The 20,505-nt window shown below is 37.4% G+C and overlaps 3 protein-coding genes across 3 annotated transcripts; 2 read left to right on the forward strand and 1 right to left on the reverse strand.

The window, feature by feature from the left end:
* Positions 1 to 2,266: 2,266 nt before the first annotated feature.
* On the forward strand, positions 2,267 to 8,573 carry LOC112176056 (protein SPA1-RELATED 2). Its single transcript, XM_040510952.1, has 9 exons — positions 2,267 to 2,584; positions 2,938 to 4,159; positions 4,269 to 4,426; positions 5,109 to 5,928; positions 6,154 to 6,300; positions 7,049 to 7,372; positions 7,540 to 7,599; positions 7,802 to 8,000; positions 8,236 to 8,573. The coding sequence occupies exons 2-8, from the start codon at positions 3,017 to 3,019 to the stop codon at positions 7,991 to 7,993; spliced, it is 2,844 nt and encodes a 947-aa protein (XP_040366886.1). The 5' UTR covers positions 2,267 to 2,584; positions 2,938 to 3,016; the 3' UTR covers positions 7,994 to 8,000; positions 8,236 to 8,573.
* Positions 8,574 to 9,048: 475 nt separating this feature from the next.
* Positions 9,049 to 12,440, reverse strand: LOC112176059 (serine/threonine-protein kinase HSL1). Its single transcript, XM_024313873.2, has 4 exons — positions 12,281 to 12,440; positions 11,971 to 12,122; positions 9,769 to 11,817; positions 9,049 to 9,634 (listed from the first exon to the last, which is right to left on the reverse strand). The coding sequence occupies exons 3-4, from the start codon at positions 11,729 to 11,731 to the stop codon at positions 9,318 to 9,320; spliced, it is 2,280 nt and encodes a 759-aa protein (XP_024169641.1). The 5' UTR covers positions 11,732 to 11,817; positions 11,971 to 12,122; positions 12,281 to 12,440; the 3' UTR covers positions 9,049 to 9,317.
* Positions 12,441 to 16,021: 3,581 nt separating this feature from the next.
* LOC112178557 (CMP-sialic acid transporter 1) lies at positions 16,022 to 20,115 on the forward strand. Its single transcript, XM_024316707.2, has 8 exons — positions 16,022 to 16,235; positions 17,404 to 17,487; positions 17,667 to 17,881; positions 18,021 to 18,099; positions 18,392 to 18,561; positions 18,967 to 19,153; positions 19,389 to 19,466; positions 19,575 to 20,115. The coding sequence occupies exons 1-8, from the start codon at positions 16,185 to 16,187 to the stop codon at positions 19,704 to 19,706; spliced, it is 996 nt and encodes a 331-aa protein (XP_024172475.1). The 5' UTR covers positions 16,022 to 16,184; the 3' UTR covers positions 19,707 to 20,115.
* The last annotated feature ends 390 nt before the right edge of the window (positions 20,116 to 20,505 follow it).

Consider the following 20,505-nt stretch of genomic DNA (forward strand, 5'->3'; position numbering starts at 1 on the left):
ATTGGTTTATAGGCTTAATTAGGCTCAGTTAATAAGAACACGACACGTGACAAAAGTAAGCGTAATTTAGAAGTGAAGACAGAGCTACCTAAGTTTTGACGTCGTGTGTCGTGTTCTTATTAATTGTTTTTGTCAATCCAATTGTTGGAGATCAATCACCAATCTGTAACAGAAATAATGTATAGGGTTAAGAGATCATTAACTGACGTTATGTTTGCAATAATGTTTATTCTTGTATAATTGAAAAAAATAAACATATGGTGGTTAGTACTTGCCCTACCCAAAGATTCATTTGGTTGTTAGCGGAGGTGTCTCAAAGTATTTGATTGCATGAATTTCATCTAGCCAACATGTTTCACTAACTTTAGAAAAGCTAAATATGTTGGAGAAGTTTCCTTTTACAGTATATTGTATCAAACTAAGGGTTTTTTGAACTCTTATTTATGTATTTAGTGATTATAAATTCGTAACGGTTCAAAATAGGAGCACCACTAACTAACAATAGGTACATTAGATCTATTTCTTTAAGAACAAATAAAGTCATGTCATGTCATATCTTTTTAGTGAAAAATTACAAGAACATAAATTTTCAAGTGTTACTGTTTTCAGGGCCAGCCCTGAGAGCTGCTGTCTCAGGCCACTGGTTCTGGGGGGCTCGAAGAATTGAGTTCTGCATATATGTTATATGACTATATTATTTAGTTTTTTGCTCTTATAAACGCATAGAAGCATGTTGCTCCGGTGGAAGCGCTATTATTTTGCTTCTCCCCAACCAAAGTTTGAACTCGCTCCCCCTTTCATTTCTTTTTGCCTTTTCAATCAGTTAATTCAATTTTTCTTGGGCCCAGTTCGAACCTTGCTTCCTCTTTTCACTCTTTTTTTTATTATTTTTGCAATCACTTAATATTTTTTTTTGTTTGAAAGGTAATAATTCTATATTTATTTTTATTCAAAACGTATTATTTTATACTGTTATTTGGTGTAAATATGTGTGTGTGTGTGTGCGCGTGCGTGTGTGTATGATGGTCACATTTCATTTTTCATCTCAGACGGTTTTCTATTTTTTTTTTTGAAAGGTAATAATTCTATATTTATTTTTATTCAAAACGTATTATTTTATACTGTTATTTGGTGTAAATATGTGTGTGCACGCGCGCGCGCTCGTGTGTATGATGGCCACATTTCATTTTTCGTCTCAGACGGTTTTCTATTTTTTTGAAAGGTAATAATTCTATATTTATTTTTATTCAAAACGTATTATTTTATACTGTTATTTGGTGTAAATATGTGTGTGTGTGCAACATTTCATTTTTCGTCTCAGACAGTTAGAATCTCGGCCTTGACTGTTTTGGCTCGTACTAAATTAAATTTCATGAAATTTATTAATTAAGAGTGAAATTATTTTTTGATCCTTATATATGGTTTTAGAATTACAATGTTAGGTTTTGCTTATTGCAACTCTGAATTCATACATTCTCATTAAGATATTAAAATTACTTTAATGACTATTGGATTCGATAAGTAAGATCTCAATTAATAATTATGTTATGCTTGACTTAGGTTTAGTTGCACATTTTCCACGTTTATTTTATGGTTTTACATGAAATAGGTAACAAATTAACAATATTAATTAAGAAGAAACTTATTGAGAGAATCCAAGCTATAATGGCTAGAGAGGAGGACACATCTATTTGGGGTCGGATAATTGATGACTCTATGTTCTATTTAAACCAACTACCTGGCTCTTCATTCTCCCATATATTTAGGGAGTCCAATCCTGCCGCAGATAAGCCTGCTAGACTAGCTCATTTTAGTCAAGTTAATGTTTCTTGGTCTGGCTCTATTCCTATAGAGGTCAGGGGGTTTGTTGCCTCACTTAGAGCATACAATTTACTATTAGCTAATAAAGTTTGATGTCTTTCTTCCAAAAAAAAAAAATTACTGATACAATTTTATTTTCTATTAAATAAAAAATTTACAATAAATGAGTTAAGATTTTTTTTTAACAGAATATGCTTTTCCAAAATCCTGAAATAATAATAATAACAACAAAAAATAGTGAAATATTCACAGCCATAGAGATTTTTGTTTGGCATTGGGTCAGATATGAGAACGGTCTGTGCCGTTACATTAAAAAACAATATAATATAATACACCACCAAAAATAAATAACAAAAATCCAAATTACTGGCTCCTTATTTTCCGAGATTCCTAAAAAATTCACAAATAAAAAAAAAACTACGAATACCAGATATTTTTTTCCCCTTCATTCTTCAAAGAAAAATAAGTAGCTTTGCAGAGAAGGAAAAAAAAAAGAAAACAAAACAAAAGGTGTGAAAGAAGTGAAAATTATCCGAATTTAGAGAAGGAAGAGGTTTTGGGAGGCAAAAAGATATTTGCTTTCCAATTCTGGCAAAAAAAAGCAAGCAAAATACCAATCCCACTCTCTCACTCTTCTTCTTCTCTTTCAGTAATTCAGTTCAAGCTTCCGGCTTTGGCTTCTCTTCTCTTCTTTAGGGTTCTTCAATCTTCACGATTGTTCAAGTTTCAGAGAATTGAATCCTCGGTCTTTTGACGGGTTCGGGTGAGTTCGGATGAATTCGATTGACATTTTCAAATTTCTGTTTTGATTGCCTCAAATTTTAGCAAAGAAATTTTGGCGGTGGTTTTTTGCTTGAACAAGTTAGCTTTGGTTATTACTTTTGACTTGCATTTTTTGACTAGCTAGCAAGAATTGGTGGAGTCAAGGATCTTGAAGTTTTGGTTTATGCTGGCTTTGATGATTTGTTCAGCTGAATTATGATTGGTTAATTTAAGTGTTTGTGATCAAGAATCATGTATTGGAATGTGTTATCATGATTTTGAGTTGTATGGTAGATATTGGTGTTGCTTTGGTTTGGTTTGGTTTGGTTGGTAGTTTAATTGATGTGTCTGCAGGAGTTTAAGCACTCTCGCTCTGTACAAGCTTCCTGCGTAGAGCTTGAGAGTTGCTTGCATGAGATTGGTATAGACAAAGATGGAGAATGCAGTGGGTGGGGAAGCCAACCCACCTAATTCGACCGAGGGTGCACAGCTTCAGAGCAAGCAGAGCGAGCATGCATTGAGACATGGAAATGACCACATGTTCGACTACCAAGAGATGCGTACACCGGTTGGTGACGAAGATCATTCCCTGCGTATACCAGTTGGAAGCAATTGTCCTGAGAGCTCAAGTCAGGAGTACCCATGTCTGGATGATATTATGGCTCAGAGGCCAAATAGTGATAATCTGGTTGAAGTTGTGGCGGAATTGACAAATACTGTAGATGGAGGCGTTTCAGGCAATTCATATGGAGGTATCCGGACAAAAATGCTTTCCAAATCAAGATCAGAATTTTATGTTAAGTCTACATTGAAGGGTAAGGGTGTTATTTTCAAAGGTGATGGCGGTCATGTTGAATCTAAGAACCTTAACAGTACAAAGGTTACTGGTGGTTCTAAGGCTACTTCTGATTCAATACAGAGTTTGGATGCCAAAATTGTTATGCCTTCTTCCAATGATCTGAACGCTGTGCCCAAACCACCAGCCTTGGAACATGATGAGATCAGCTTAAGAGAATGGCTGAGAATTGGACGTCCTAAAGTCAATAAAGTTGAGTGTCTGTATGTATTCAAACAAATTGCAAATCTCGTGGATCATTTTCACTCTCAAGGAGTTGCTTTGCAAGAATTGCGCCCTTCTTTTTTTAAGGTGTCACCTTCAAATGAGGTCAAGTATGTTGGCTTACCAATCCCAAAAGAGATTTTAGAAAGTTCTATGGATCAAGGTATCTGTCATTCAGAACATAGTCCAATGAGAAAAATGTCAGGTGAGCAAGAATTTGCTTCTGTTGGTTCCAGTGCAAAGAAGCAAAAGATCAGCCAGAACACTAGATTAGTTAGGCAATGGCCTCAGTTCCCCACTAGTTCCCGTTTCCAACGTGAAACTAGGAATGCTAGCCACATCAACATCAATGGTCTGCAAAATAGAAGTCCTCATATGTATAATGCAGCTCAACAACACTTGACTTCAATCACTGAGCAATTGGAAGACAAGTGGTATATTAGTCCTGAAGAACTCAATGAAGGGAGCTGTACAGTTTTGTCAAATATCTACAGTCTGGGCGTTCTTTTTTTTGAGGTGCAAGAATAATAGAATTATGTTGTTGCTGACCATGATATTGCTTCCCTAAAATATTGCTTTACTAAATTGAATGAAAATTCTAATGGTTTTGGGTCTTTCCTTTCAGTTGCTGGTCCGTTTTGACTCAAATAGTGCCATTGTCTCAGCAATGTTCAATCTGCGTCATAGAATTCTTCCTCCGAATTTTCTGTCAGAATACGCTAAAGAGGCTGGATTTTGTCTTTGGTTACTTCATCCTGAACCGTCTTCACGTCCAACAACAAGGTAATGTGGAACCCGTGTCATGTGAATGTATAAGATTTTATTTGACACTAGATATGGAGAATCTGAAGCAGTGTTCTGTGTGGCTTATCATCAGAAAAGATAGTTAATTTTTTGTTCTTACTCCATGTAGAAAGATGTATTAGGTATCTGGTGACAAAAACATTAATTTTAAGGTTCCTTCAAGAAGTTAGTGGAACTGTTCCTTGTGTTCCTTGCAAATATTTATGTCCATGTGTGCCTATAGAGGATCCACAAAACTACCACCCCAGGACTAATGTTTTGATTGTTATCACTTTTAAATAACAATGGAAACAAGCAGTCAGTAGATTGGGAAAGTACGTGTTTAGTAATTGTTGATTTCTTAGGTTGTTTGAACTTCAAGATCTTGAAATTGAACTTTATTCCTTCTAATGCTTTCTTGTGGATTTGTGGAACCTCTTGATTCACCATGTTTTCTTTGGATATATGAAATTAGAGTTTGATGTTATTTTCATTCTTTTAGTTCCCAATTGAAGTGTATTAGTGCTGCTTTATTGAATATTAAATTGTTATTTGATACTTGCTGAATTTCTTTTCTAGATTTTGTAATCACTTTGACCAAATAAAAAAGGCAAATTTCAAATTCTAACTCACTTTGTACTTTAATATACTGTTCTGAGTTTATGATTGATGCTTGCAACAGGGAAATTCTACAATCAGAAGTAGTTAATGGATTACAGGAGATGTGTGAAGAGAAAGTGGCATCATCTGTGGTCGAAGAGGATGCTGAATTGGAACTATTATCCCATTTCCTCACGTCACTGAAAGAAAAGAAGCAGAAGGATGCCTCCAAGTTGATGGCAAGCATTAGGGTTTTAGAAGCAGATGCTGAAGAAGCTGAGAGGAGGCACTATTCAAGAAATCCCGACTGGTACAAAGAGTCCCTCGGTGGATGGAAAAACGCATGTAAAGAAGCTTCAAGATCAGAGGTGCTTTCTCCATTACCCCCTCTTCCTAGTTCAAATGAGTCAAGGTTAACGAGGAATATTGATCAGCTTGAGAGTGCTTACTTCTCTATGAGATCTATGATTCAGCCTCCTGAAGCTGATTGTAATATACGCATAGATAAAGAGTTGTTAAAATCTCGCAAGAATTGGTATTTGGAATCAGATGATGACGAAAAGAAGACTCCTACCGATCAATTGGGAGCTATCTTTGATGGTTTATGCAAGTATGATCGGTACAGTAACTTTGAAGTATGTGGAGTACTAAGAAATGGAGATTTCAACAGTAACTCAAATTTGATTTGCTCTTTGAGTTTTGATCGGGATGAGGACTACATTGCTTCTGCTGGGGTTTCAAAGAAAATAAAGATTTATGAGTTCAATGCACTTTTCAATGATTCTGTTGATATTCATTATCCATCGATCGAGATGTCAAATGAATCAAAGATTAGCTGTATTTGCTGGAACAACTACATAAAAAACTATCTCACTTCAACTGATTATGAAGGTGTAGTGAAGGTATGTATATTTTGTGCCATATGAAGTTGGTTATTATACTGGAGAAACAACTTTCAACACATTGAACTGATATCCTTGTGATATATAATTACAAGAAATAGAGATTTTATGATATTTTAAGGCTATGTCTACATGCTTGACTTGTTTTTGCACCTATATATTGTCCTACGTATTTACTATAAGCCTCCCTATTGTTGTTTAATGATTTTTCATGATTTGCTTCAGTTGTGGGATGTCAGCACTGGTCAAGAGTTTGCTCGATACAGAGGGCATGAACAAAAGGCTTGGTCCGTTGACTTCTCTCAAGTAGATCCTACAAAATTAGCCAGCGGGAGTGATGATGGTTCTGTGAAACTCTGGAGCATTAATGAGGTATGCTCTAGCATAAATATACCAATGTTAGAAAGTTGATACTTCATGATACTGTAATTTTAGCTGAAGGATTAGTTTTTCAATATTGTTATGTTTTTCTGTTCCAATGTGTCTAACACACGAGTGATTTAAGTTCTTCAAAGTTAACAAAAAGGAATATGTTGTCATATCATTTTGAACTGTATAAGATGACAAGTTTTACTCGTTTAATCATCAAACCTATCAAATTTACAATTGAAGAAATTTTTTCTCTGTCTCCCATACCTTTGGGAAATGAAATAGGAAATTTGTGCTGAGTTTACTAGCATACTTGAGAAATGCTCAAAAAAGCTTCGAGCACTGTTCTCAAAGGGTCTCTTTTGCAGATCATATGAAGTGTTTGATTGGGTTTATTTATGATAGTAGCGAACCATGGTATTCATAGACTAACAGGTAATCGATCCTAATAGTTGAAGAGTTCTTAGTCAAAACTAGCCAAACTTAAAATAAAATATGAATTTCCAATTGACATCATAAACCCTACTAAACTGTTTTCATATAATCCATGTTGCTCCTTTAACAGAACTTCCAATGGGGCTTTTGATGCTCAAAATATGGCACAAAAAAAAAAAATCTAAAAATTGTATTCTAGCCAAATGATCTGCATGTCTTTCTATATTTCTGCACTTCTTTATTGTAGTCCTGACTACTGCTTTAGATTTTGTGACTTTCTTTTGAGGTACATGTTCTTGGATTTCTTTTTTCTCAGAAAAACTGTTTAGGCACCATCAGAAACAGAAACATTGCAAATGTATGCTGTGTACAGTTCTCTGCTCACTCCACTAATTTGCTGGCCTTTGGGTCTGCGGACTACAACACATATTGCTACGATCTTCGTAATGCTAGAACGCCCTGGTGTGTATTGGTTGGTCACCAAAAAAGCGTAAGCTATGTCAAATTCTTGGACTCTGAGACCCTTGTTTCTGCATCCACTGACAACACATTAAAGCTATGGGATCTCAACAAAACCATTGCCAGTGGTCCATCCACCAATGCTTGCAGCTTAACCCTCAGTGGGCATACCAATGAGAAGGTTGGTCCTCCCACCATTTTTTTTAGGTTCTTTATGCCAGAACTTATTCTTTTTGTCTTGACATCTATATTTAGATAATACTTTCATTGACCACATTGTAACTATCTGACAAAGTCTTTTTCCTCTTTTTCTTGGTTGGTTCACACTTTGGATGCTTACTTCCTCAGAACTTTGTGGGCTTATCCGTTTCTAATGGTTATATAGCTTGCGGTTCAGAAACAAATGAGGTATTCATTAATTCTCTGCTATTTGGTTCTTTTAGTAATGAACTCAAGTAGGAATGGCTTGTATAGTTGTGATCAAAGTAGAAGCTCATGACAGAAAGAGATATCTAGTCCTCAGATGCTTCGGTCACATGTGCAGTTTAATTAAATATAACATAACCAGCTTCTTTAGCATTTGTGTTGATATCTCAATTCCTTGTTCCAGGTCTATGCTTATTATAGATCTCTGCCTATGCCGATCACTTCATACAAATTTGGATCCATTGATCCTATAACCGGAAAGGAGACTGATGATATTAATGGATCATTTGTTTCAAGTGTCTGCTGGAGACAGAAATCAAACATGGTGGTTGCCGCCAATTCAAGCGGGTGCATAAAAGTGTTGCAGATTGTTTAAGGAAAAGGTAACCCTCTTGACATCAATCAAGAAGTCGCTGTTCTTTCCAAAACTTCTTAATGGCATGTGAATCTGCTAGTTTTCTTCTAGAGGCATATTCTAAGGTTGAGACTGTAAGTCCATACAACATGGAGAAACTCGAAGAACTTTTCACAGAAAGACTGAATCCTAGGATATGTCTAATTATAGCCATCCATGTGAGATAGAAGGGTCCCCAAACAACTAACATAGTAGTGGTGCAGCATTTCTGCCTTCAAGATCAGAAGGACGACTGGCTGGTTGTGAAAATTATTGAATCTTCAAGTCTTACTGTGGTGCCAGCACAAGAACTGACCAACTTTAAACTGCTTTCCTGTCCAAATAAGCAAAGGAAGCTTGAGGACTGGTTTGTAACATTTGACTTTAAGATTTTAAAATGATAGCAGTCAGTCCATGCCGGTTACTATGGAAATCAAAATTTTGGAACAACAGTGTCGATCATCTAGTGACTGAATCTGTATATTGTGGTGCAAGTTTATGGTTCATCCCAAGCATTTATTCCTCCAAAAAAAAAAATCAGTTGTACTAATGTACCATGCAGGAATGATGTTAGCAAGTCATATATAAGTCAGTTGTATTAAGTAACCCGTTTGTTTAGAAAACAACTACAAAGTATTTGTAACCCTTAGGATTGGTGTTGAGTTGTATTCAGTGTATAGTGTAGAACAGAGAGATCAGCTCTTGTAAATGTTCAGGGCTTAGATTTATATGATAACTATGTTTTTTGGAGACCACACAGTGAGATGTGGATTTACCTGATTCTCATATCTTTCTGCTCAACTTTATTCAGAGCCAGGCATTATATTTCAGATTTATTTCTTTCTTTCTTTGTTAGGATTATTGTTGGTTTAACTTGCCTCTTAACTGTAGCTTAAAATAGAAGCGATCTTTCTGTATGTTGTGCGTAATTGTGCAGGACATGGCAGTTATAATCTTGTAATACTCTGCACATAAAAATTCAAAGAATCTTCTTTCCTTTTCTTCTGAAAGAGAAAAAAAAAATAGTGATAGCCCTTTTAAAAAAAAAAAGTAATAGCAGTAAAGACCACTGGAGAACCTTTGCATAGAAGAGCAAAACTCTACCATGTTTGAAATTTACAAAAAAAGGTAAAGAAAGAGGAAAATTCACTGTCTTTTTTGGTAATCAAACTAACATATTTGTTTTAAGGGTAACAAAAAGAAATCTGTACTTGCTGTGTATATTGTGAAATTTTCATTCTGTGCTAAATGCTATTTGAGGCCAGATGCTCTGTGGAGTTGTTTATGGTGAAACTTGAGCAAAAAGCTAATGTAAATCGGAATCCGAGACATGACCTCTCGGTCGGCAGCTATTGCCTCGAGTCGCACTCATAGGATGCCTTGGGCTCATACTCATAGTCATAGGATACCTTGGGCTCATACTCATACTCATGGAGTTCCTGGAGCTTATACAACTCAGTGGTGGACTGGTCTTGTTAGTCATTGAACTGCGACCAAATGAACTTTTTGGCGAAGCAACTTTCGACGGTGGGAGTTTTGAGTACTGAAGTTTTGGCGACGAGAGCTTTGGTGTCGGAAGTTTGGGCAAGGAAATTCTTGATGTTGTTGGTGCTTGTGAAGGACCTGTGTGACCAGACCAACAAATTTTCAGTAAAAGTTGTTATTTGGAAAAGTACAGAAGCCTTCATAGGGTAACTTGATGATTAATTCTTTCAAAAATACAGAAATGAACATATGGGAAGTCATTGTTAACTGACCTGAGGCTTTTCTGCCCCTCAATTCTGAACGTTTCTTTGCACTGAGAGTTTTCTTCATTGGCGCCTCGGAAAAAACTGATCTCACATCATAAAGTGACCTCGCATCAGAGAAAAAAGACCTTGTATCATCTGTAACGGTGAGACTGTCAATCACAGGAGTGGCTTCTTCTTCAGCCTTAAACATCGAAGCGGTTTCACTCACAGAATCCAAACTCTTGATCCTGATCAAGCCAGGAGTCTTGTCCATCTCTCCAAGTCTATAAGAAAACATTTGGAATGGAATTTGTGAGATGGAGGCTGCATCAGCATGCCCCATTGCCTTGTAATGCTTCTGGAACCATGTCTCTATTTCACAAAAGTCCGTGGAAGGGGATTGGAGTATTGGTGGCTGATCAACATCAGGGTTCAAGGCCAGGAATTTCTTTATGTAGCGTAAGATCCTGCAAATGGATGAGAAACTCAGGCGCTGAGACGGGTCAGAGTGCCAGCACCTCTTGGTTAAATTGACAAGGTACTTTGGTGAAGGGAATGGAAAAAGGGGCCTCCCTCCTGCTCTTATAGTGTGACTCATCTTGTCCCCTTGGAGATGTGAATCTTCAAAAGGGATCTTCCCAGTCAAGAGCTCAAAGCAAAGCATCCCAAAGCTGTACACGTCTGCTTTCTCTGTGAATTTCGAATGGACAAAGGTATTTCCTGTTTGTTCTTGCTCAGCTAGGACTTCCGGGGCACACCAAATCAAAGGGTCGATTTCATGTTTCTTCTGCTGCTGTTTCTGTGAGTTTCGGCAAGTAGGTTTCTTTTGGGCAGATGTCAAACCAAAACCGGAGACTTTTGCTTGAAAGAAACCTTCTGTAGAGCTCCTTGCCTTGAGAAATATATTGAAAGGGTTCAAGTCACCATGGTATATCTTTCTGGAGTGGAGATACTCCATGCCTCTTGCAATCTGAAGCATGATATCAACCACCACTGGGAGAGAGAACAAGATCTGCCTTCTTGCGCCGCAATTCTCCTTCATGTAGCAACAGAGATCCTTGCTCATCAACTCCATAACAAGGAAGCATTCCTTCTTATCTTCATCATAAAACCCGCAAAGGTATTGCAGTACACTGGGGTGGGAGAGTGAAAGGAGAGTCGAAATCTCAGAACTGAACGGTTCAAGTTCCCCAAAGAAATGTCTCATGGCAAAGTTGTGCCCCAACCAGTGGATTTCCTTGTACTGCCGTCCATTTCCTAACCGCCGCTTAATGTTGTAATCCTTAGCTCCTAATAAAATTGAGCTCGGAAACAGTTTCCCATTCAAAAACTCTGCCCCGTGTAGTTTCTTAAGCAGCAAGTCTCCGAGCTGCTGCTCATTCTTTGTCAAACCAACAGCTAATTTCTTCTCCTTGAGTGCTTCAATGAGCCGCCATCTATCTTCCCTCCAAGCACTCTCCAACCTTTTGCACATCGTCTTCGGGACCAAATACTGCTTCCCAAATCTCCACTGGAAAAGTTTCGGGTCATTCCAATCCTTATCATACTTCCTCTTAAGCACAATCCTCTTCTTCTGCATCTCATCCTGGTCCAGCCCCGCAATCTCTCCAGCGTTCTCGATTGCCTCAATGACAGCCGAGAAGTAGCAGAACAAATTATGTATGTAAAATTCGACACAGTCCTTGTTCTGATGGAGGATGACTGCTTTGCCCCACCAGTCTTTGGCATCCATGCAGCTTCTGATGTAAATCTCGCTTTCTCTGAAAACTGTGTAGAGCTCCCTCAGAGGTTCATCTAGGCCCTTCCATTTGGTCTTTTTCTCCTCCAATTTCAGGTTCAGCCTGATCTCCTCCCCAATTGTCTCAAATGCCAAAGTCAAGATATCAAGCAATAGACAGCACTGCCCTTGATTGATCTTGATACCATCTTGTAAGACCATCAGTGCCTTCATACTCCCCAAAACCTCTCCGATACGCCGGAATTGTTCCATTCCGGCCCAGTAATTAAAGTTTCTCTATCGCGTTTACGTAGATAAAAAAACAGCACACAAATGCAACAATGAAAGGCTCACAACGTCTGCCAAAACAACAAAAAAGCATACATACTTTTAAGGAACTAGATCACAAAACCTTGCTTCAATACAAAAACATTCCAAACTTTGGTTTCCTATACCAAGAAATGAATGAACGAACTTCATAAAAGGGTTCTCAGAAATTAAACAACACATACCTCCTGAAACCAAAACGAGATCTCAACACCTGCCGAAGATCCCAATATAGCTAGCCAACCTATTTCATGAACAAGAACACAGATGCCTCATGCAACCTTTCAACAATCCGATCATGTTCAAGCTGCCGCAGCCGGTTCCCAATAGCCACGTACTACATATATAAATTACTCACATCAACAAAAGCAAAACCAGAAGGAGAAAAATGAAATGTAGGTTTGACCAAAAACCAACAAAGAAAAACCCGAAGAATAAACGAATGGAAGTTGGGTTTGATCAAAATAAGTAAAAACCAGATGAAGAATAACAGACCGGTGTTCTGGAACCAAAATAAGTAGAGGTCCTAGCTCCTCCTGGTTCAGGTGGTTTCCTTCAGAAACAAAATCTGAAAAACGAATTTTGGGAGACAAGAAAACTGAATCTACGAGGCGGCCGTTTCGTCACCTTGTTGTATTATACACACATATTTAATTTTAGCTAAAACTGAAGCGAATAATGGCAAACATCTGAGACAAAGTGACAAACCAAAACGCGAAACACTTATTTATTATATTATTTTTTTTGGTATGAAAAAAAAAATTATGACATGAATTGAAGGATCAGGTATAGGTATCCAAAAGCTGTTGAACAGCTCCGGTTTAGTTGGACTCTATTTATACTGAGTCGCGCTATTTTCGTCTCCCAATGAGAAAGACCAACAGAGACAGCACAGAATATAGCTGGTTTGAAAAATCGTTGCCCTTTCTCTTTTTGGTTACCAATTAATAACAGTTAGCGGGAAGCTGGACTGCATGGGATGGTTGGCTTTGATCGGACGGCGTCGTTTGGGAGTCGGGTGTTTGAGAATACGCGTATGTGTAGTAGAAGCATACGTATGATCATGAATTGTACATTTGTCTTCTGTTTAGGAGCAATTCAGCAAAGCCGGCTTAGAAGATTAAACAGTCAAGGGTCAAGACAAAGTGAGTTGTAATTACTGTGTTTTAAGGCCATCTCTAATCGTGGTAGTCTAAAATAGGCCATAATATAAAATTTTAGACCTTCTAAAAATACTATTAATCTTTTTTTTTTTTTTGATGAACCTCAATGAAAAAAAATCCTATTAATCTAAATAGTAAAATTTGTAATTTGCTTAACTCCAATTTTTTGGGGCACAACATTTGCATGTGGTGAACTAATTTAGAAACTACTTCTCCATCCACTCCATGTTATACACGTCTAACCTTAGGCCTTAGCCTTTATTCCTTTAAACCCTCAAATTTCTTTCTTTGTAATAGACCCAACCTATTGTTGGAGATGGTATTTGAAAACATAGGGATAGGGTCCAAAGGATGGAATTTAGACCTAGGATTGGAGATAGCTTAAGCGTCCTCGAGCTTCTTCCGTGGTCAGGTTTACGATTACTAATGAGTTATGAGTTCAACACTATTTATATATTCATTACAAGATATGAGTCTGATATCTCAGAAAGTCTTAACTAAGGTTGTCATTTTTTATTTATTTTGTGTTGTAAATCATTTCATATGAAAAAAAAGAAAGAAGAAAAAAATAATACTACTACTTTTGTTTCTTTCCTTTGAGTCTTTGAATGTTTCATATACGTTAGATCAGCATTTCATCTCATTTGTGGAACTATCTAACATTATAAAATAATCAAATCAATATCATCATACTAATTTGATCATTACATAATCACTTGGAGATCATACAATGTTTACGTTAATTCAAAGTTTAGAAATTTATTTATAAATACGGTAATAAATATTTTCAGACGTTCCACCTATTAGGTTATGTACAAAAATTTGACCCAAGCTTTTCTTTGAAAGCTTTTATTGTCTTTCACTTTTCTTCAAACCATTTCACCCAAACTTACCTCCACCATACTCTTACGTACCAGCACAGAAAGCATTATCAATATCTACAATTTTCTATCTAACAAACTCTAGAATTCAGACGACCACCTACTAGAGTGGATTTTTCATCCCGTGCAATTCGGAGAGAGTGAGAACTAGGGTTGGAGAGAGTTAACAAAAATTATCTGCCTGTCCGGCGGCGCCCCCTCGTCGGCCGTGGTTCCCTGCTCCATCGACGAGTGGCGGGTGTTGCCGGACGGGATCTTGGGATCTCAGGGGTCCTCCTCTGCTCTTTGTTTTGCTGGTCAAGGTCTGGTACTTCTCTTCTTTTCTTTGAGATGGCATCGTCGGTGTGGAGGTCGGATGGGTGGTGGTCGGCGTGGAGTATGTGGTCAGAGGCCAGATCATGGCGGCGGTATACCATGGATCGTATGGCGCTGACTTCTAATCTACGGCGGGTCGATAGACGGAGATGGCAGTTGTGGTGGATCTGGGTTTTCAAGGTGGTGGGCATGGCAGAGGCAAGGCACAGTGAGTCTTTCATCGATTTCTTGTTGATAGATTGGCTGTGGTTTGCTGTATGGTTTAGCAGGCACCTTCGACTTGGGGAGATTGAAGACATGAGGCTGCGGTGGTGGATTGCCGGTGAGTCATCTGACGACAAGGGTGAGGAGTACTGTGGCGGCGACTTCTTTCCTTTGGTTAAAGTCTTGGTTTTAGTTAGGTTGCTTTTTAGTTTACTTTGGTTATTGGTTAGTTTACTTTGGTCAATAGTTGGTCCCTACTCGTTTGAGCTAGGGTTGGGTCAAATTGATGTGCCATGGATGTGGTGTCTTTCCTGGGGACGAGTTGGTGTAATTTCGGTTTTATCTTATGGTCAATGTGCTAACAAGCGATCATTGCACGTGGTCTGGTTTCATTGGGGCGCGGTGTGGAAGAGGGCGCTGGTTTCTCTGGCGGTTGTCTATGGGGTGTTATCGAGTTTCTCGGGGTTATCTGTAGCCTGTGAGGTTGGGCGAAATAGGTGGTTAGGGGTTGGGCTCTTTTGGCTCATGGATGTCATCCTGGATGACGGACCCGTAACTAGTTCGGTTTTTAGGGAGGAGAGTGGGGAGTTCTTGTCCACCACCGGTCATTCCCATATTATGTAATCTTGGTTATTTTCAATAAAGGATTCTTATTCTCAAAAAAAAAAAAAAAACTTACCTCCACCATAAGGTCATGACTTCTTAGAAACAATGTAGAAGTTTCATCTATTGAGGAGGTATGTCAACATATGGATGTTGATGAGTTCCTTTTGAATATGAGCCATTGAATGTTTTCAATTAATTAGTGATCAAACGTCAAAATTTAATTAGGACAAGTGTATACATCTTCATAAATTTTCCTAGTTATTTCTTCTTGTGAGAAAACGCCTCACATTAAAAAGACTTGAATTCGACATTGTCTATAAGATTTATTTGGCAACGTCCAAGTGACTTTGTTTGCATAGCACGTTTATAAGTGCTTGAGTTTAGACGGCAAATTAAGGCGTGACGTCGACGGCGTTTTAGTGCCCGTCAAATAATTAAAGGTGGCAAATAATATTGGAGTATTGGACCGATGGGCATATGGGTTGAGGCAATAGTTGAATGGTGAGAGTGGGATGAGAAAATAAACAAAGACGAGAACTTTCCTTGTTATTGGGCTGAATGGGCTTGAGTTTGCGATGTGGCCGATGCCTATAGACTGTTTGTTCTTCACTAGTTATATGACTTGTATCCATGTTTAGTTTGATTACAAATGGATAATTCTTAGGTTCGTCGGGCAAACTTGCTCGTTTTCTTTACTTGTGAGCAACGGATCCTCACCTTGTAATGGAAGCGTTTCATTTTTTGAGTATCTTCATCTAAATACCATTTCCATACAAATCTTAATTGAATTGAAACGAAGTGTGTCTAATAAATAATTAAATTATCATAAAAATCGTAAGTCTCACTAAATTGTCAATTTTTTTTTTAATGTAGTTGGATGACTGAACCATAAAGAATCAGAAAATGAACAAACAATTCTAACTACAAAAATACTAGTTAAGAATTCGTTATTTAGGTGAATGAACCAAAAAAAAAAAAAAAAAACCGGGTCCTACAAATCTTATGAAACAACCCGACCCGGCTCCATGGACAGTAGGAAAAAGAGCCAAGAAAAGCCGGTGTCTTTAGATTTGAGACCATCCATCTGAACCAGTTTTCATTACAAAACAAGAAACCAATTGAACAAGGTAAATGGCAGACCCAGATACACAGTAATGCCCAAATCACTCTACTATTTCTTCACTAAGTTCCCAAAAGTAAGAGGCTTTCAACAACAACAACAAGACGACGATGCAGTGGTACTTTGTTGCCGCGCTTCTCACCGTCCTCACCAGCTCTCAGGTCACAAGAACACCTTCTCAATCTTAAATTTGCGGCCTTTTTCTTCTTTTGAGTTACATTAGATCTTTCTTTGCTCTTAATCTATGAATACCAGTTTGGATTTTTGGACCCATGTTCTGAATTTGGAAAAGTTTTGGTCTTTTACCCCCAAATCAATTCTGTGAAGCTTATTTTGTAGTAACCCAGAAAGTCCTTTTCCAGTTTCAAGTTACTGTTTATGGCGTCTGTGCCTTACCCACAATAAGAAATGCGTGTAGGAGTGTCACAGTGTGTCAGTTACGTATTGATTCTAACTGAAAATGATGGAGATGGGGGTTTTGATTGGCTGTGTTGACTGATAGTGGCAAAGAGCTGGGGATGTAAAATGTGGCTAATATACTTGAGCTATGAAAAGTACAATCATGGACATTACATTTTTCGAGCTTTTGTTGGAAACAAGATAATAAGAAGGGAGGTGTAGTGCTTTCTCAAATTTCAAGTACTTGATAATCTGATTAGTTTAGAGCAAAAACGTAGTGCTACCTACTTCTTGAGATTGTATAGATGGATATACTTTTAAGTTCAATTTTTTTCTAAACTCATTGGTAAGGCAATCAATTGGACCCTTAAAAGTTGGTAATCTTTATGTAATTGTCAAGATCAGTAAAGGGTCTGTGGTGTCTGACCTAGAAGCTACTACGCAACAAACTAACATCTATTAGTAACAGAGGCAAGTTTCCTGTTTTACAAAGTAATAACTGGTCTCTTCTTGGAAGTGGTTGAATTAGTTCTAAATTGAAACCTAAGGCAATGCTTATTTGCAGTATGGAGCTTTTAGCTCCAGTTAAGTTTATTGACTCTTGATACAAATTGATATCAATTTTACAACTTCCTATGATGGAGTGGAAAACTTTTGAACGTATTGGAAGTGGGTTCCATTGCCTTTTGGCATTGCAATGAGCGTTGTCTACATAAAATTTACTACACATATTTCCCAGTAAATTATTTGTACTTATCTGATCTTGTAAGTGAAATTTCTGGAGTGGTAGAACTTTGGTTGTAAGTTTTTCTATTCATGTTGTACCGGCAGAGGCCGACAGAATTGGTTTATCAAGTCAGTTGTGAACTGATATCTACTTTTCAGTCTCCTAGCAGCAAATATTCATTCCTTCATATTGTATTGTGCCAGGGAATCTTGACAACTCTCTCTCAAAGTAATGGCAAATATAAGTACGACTATGCAACTGTTCCGTTTCTTGCTGAAGTATTCAAGGTACTTCACTTGAGCTCATTAAGTACGTCATTTAGCTTGTAAGTTAACATTGATTTTTCTCCCCAAACCATCAAACATAGACATTTTTCCACAATAATATTGACTCTTATTTTCCCGTAATATTTGGTGCCCTTTAAATTGTACTAATATATTTCAGCATATTGTTCTTTAAATTGCAGCTAGCAGTTTCCTGTGTTTTTCTTTGGAGAGAGTGTCGCACATCTCCTTCTGTACGAATGACTACAGATTGGAAGAGCGTGCGCTTATATCCTATTCCTTCAATCATATATCTAGTTCATAACAATGTTCAGTTTGCTACTCTTGTTTATGTGGATACTTCCACATATCAGATAATGGGTAATCTGAAAATTGTTACCACAGGCATATTATTCAGGTGCCTACTATTTTAGTTTTGCTGGTTATAATAATTTGAATTGTTTTCATTTGATTTATGTTTTCTGTTTAAAATATACTTTATCCAATGCTATTTCATTGTTAACTGATTGATTCATCTGTTCTTTGTGATGCTTTAGGCTATTCCTAAGAAGAAAACTTTCTAATCTGCAATGGATGGCAATTGTTTTATTAGCTGTTGGAACGACCACAAGCCAGGTGATATTTAAATCCGTTTTGCTTTTTTAATGTGTGGGAAGCAAGAAATATTGGAAATGATATTAGCCTATTACCAGTCAAAATGTTTCAAAATTTGGTCTATTTTAGGGAATTAAGAGCCTTGTTTGATGGATCCTGTTCAAAAGATATTGTTATTTGTAACCATTTTAATTCAGAAATATGAGATCTTTTTCTGACCCCCCAAGATGAAGATAAAACAAGTTGAGCTGTATGCTTTCCTCGAATGTATTGGAATGGTTGTTTGTTAATTGATTTGCTTTTAATCTTGTAGGTTAAAGGCTGTGGAGAAGCATCATGTGATTCTCTGTTCTCAGCACCAATCCAAGGATATGCGCTGGGCATCCTGTCTGCTTGTATGTCAGCATTAGCAGGTGTTTACACAGAGTTTCTTATGAAGAAGAACAATGATAGCCTGTACTGGCAGAATGTACAATTGTATACGTAGGTATCTTTTCTCTACACCATACCTTGATTTCTACAACAAGCATCAAATTGCTATTTATTATGTTTGCAATATTAGCAACTATGTGTCAAAGCTGCACGAGGCAATTTCCATTGTAATCCTCAAAAGATTGTGTAGCACATGTCAAATGCACTATTTTGCCTTTGTTGTGTATTACAATTTTCAACTACTAAGCATGCACTTCTCTTTTTATCTTTTAGGATCATGATGTGGAACCTGTAGAGTCATTTGTGATCCAATATGACAGTGTCTTGTGTTACTTCAATAGATACAATCTCCTTTTTGTGAGATATGTGCATGGCTTTTATTGACTGAAATAGCATGATTAACTTTCAGTTCTCTAAAGGTACTAACAACCTTGCTGTAATGTCAATCCTTTTCAGGTTTGGTGTAATTTTCAATATGGCACGGCTTGTCTTCGATGACTTCAGGGGTGGATTTGAGAATGGACCTTGGTGGCAACGGATTTTCAATGGATATAGTGTTACGACTTGGTTTGTGGTGTTAAATCTTGGGTCCACTGGCTTGCTGGTTTCATGGTTGATGAAGTATGCTGACAATATTGTGAAGGTAAATTTTTGGACTAACCCGTGGTTTCCTTTTGTAGATTTGAAAAAAAAAAAAAAATCGTTTTAGACTGATGCAACATGATTTATATTAGTTCTAAGTGATCTGTATGGTAGGATAATGTATAGGTTTAGCACAACTTAGTAAGTCCTTTCTCCTTTGAAGACACTGAATTCTTTGCTATTTGTTCACTCTTTTGGGCCTTTTAACTTCCGTGCTTCATTTATTCCTCTTTCAGGTGTATTCTACTTCAATGGCAATGCTACTGACGATGGTTTTATCTGTATACCTTTTCACTTTCAAGCCCACATTGCAGGTATGTTTTACGGCACTTGGAAAAGTAGTTATCTTTTGCTTCGGAAGCCAGTGAGTATAGATAAGATGATTTGTAAACTTGATGTTCTCTTTCCTTATGTTCTTGCAGCTCTTTTTGGGTATTATTATCTGTATGATGTCACTACACATGTACTTTGCCCCTCCAAACACGCTGGTAGACATACCATTGCCTGTAAAAGCAACCCCCGAGAGTCTGAAAGAAGTTGCTGTTGTTGAATGAAGATCAGATTCCTGATGCTTCTCTTGTTCAGGGAAACTAATGCTTTCCCAAGTTGCAGTTAATTGCAGGAACCGGAACGTAGTACAATTGGCTGATAGACAAGTTTGCAATGGGGCCTAGATTCTTCTTTGAACCAGCAGCAGCTTTCAGAGAGGACAACTAAGCGTAGCTGGGATTTCTCTCTTGACCATAAAAGCTGGAGAGAAACTGATTCAACCAGTTACTTGAACAAATTGATTAGCTTATATTCTTTTCTCATATTTATGCTGGATATACCTGTTGAAAGTATGTATTTGTGACTTCTTTAATCACTGTCAAGAAATTTGAAATTCTTGATAACTTGATCATCTTATCCTAATGAATGGAGATTGCTATTAGTATCGGAATGAAAGTTACCACAGTTTATTTACTGTGTATGTTTTATTTACTCTGGTGTTCAGTAACCTTTTGTATTCTCTTGTCACTGAAGTTTCCTCTGGCGGTACAAGTATTGCCAACACTACTAAGATTGAATTGTTCGGACTTATGCCACAGGCCTATAACACTAAGCTAGAGACTTCTGCTGCATCATTACTGAACAGAGTTTACCTCCCTATTCTGCAATGAAAAATATTAGTATCAAGTTGGACATTATTTCTCGACTTTGCATTGAATTATCAATTGAAAGATCCACAAAAATGGGTGGCTGATAATTCAATTAGCTCAATCATAGAATCCTAATCATCCTACATATCTTTGTGCATTTATTTTAGGATAGATATGTTTCACTGTAAGTTTTGTAGAACTGTGCATTGAATTG

This window comes from Rosa chinensis, chromosome 7 (assembly GCF_002994745.2).
Source record: "Rosa chinensis cultivar Old Blush chromosome 7, RchiOBHm-V2, whole genome shotgun sequence".
NCBI lineage: Eukaryota > Viridiplantae > Streptophyta > Magnoliopsida > Rosales > Rosaceae > Rosa > Rosa chinensis.

Bases quoted from the DNA above. Each gene is read 5' to 3' on its own strand.
- LOC112176059 (XM_024313873.2), bottom strand. From the start codon at position 11,731: ATGGAACAATTCCGGCGTATCGGAGAGGTTTTGGGGAGTATGAAGGCA. The intron at 9,635-9,768 runs GTCAGTTAACAA...CTGGTCACACAG, and splicing joins GAGGGGCAGAAAAGCCTCAG to GTCCTTCACAAGCACCAACA.
- LOC112176056 (XM_040510952.1), top strand. From the start codon at position 3,017: ATGGAGAATGCAGTGGGTGGGGAAGCCAACCCACCTAATTCGACCGAG. The intron at 4,160-4,268 runs GTGCAAGAATAA...CTTTCCTTTCAG, and splicing joins TGGGCGTTCTTTTTTTTGAG to TTGCTGGTCCGTTTTGACTC. The intron at 6,301-7,048 runs GTATGCTCTAGC...CTTTTTTCTCAG, and splicing joins AACTCTGGAGCATTAATGAG to AAAAACTGTTTAGGCACCAT.
- LOC112178557 (XM_024316707.2), top strand. From the start codon at position 16,185: ATGCAGTGGTACTTTGTTGCCGCGCTTCTCACCGTCCTCACCAGCTCT. The intron at 17,488-17,666 runs GTACTTCACTTG...TTTAAATTGCAG, and splicing joins TTCTTGCTGAAGTATTCAAG to CTAGCAGTTTCCTGTGTTTT. The intron at 19,467-19,574 runs GTATGTTTTACG...ATGTTCTTGCAG, and splicing joins CTTTCAAGCCCACATTGCAG to CTCTTTTTGGGTATTATTAT.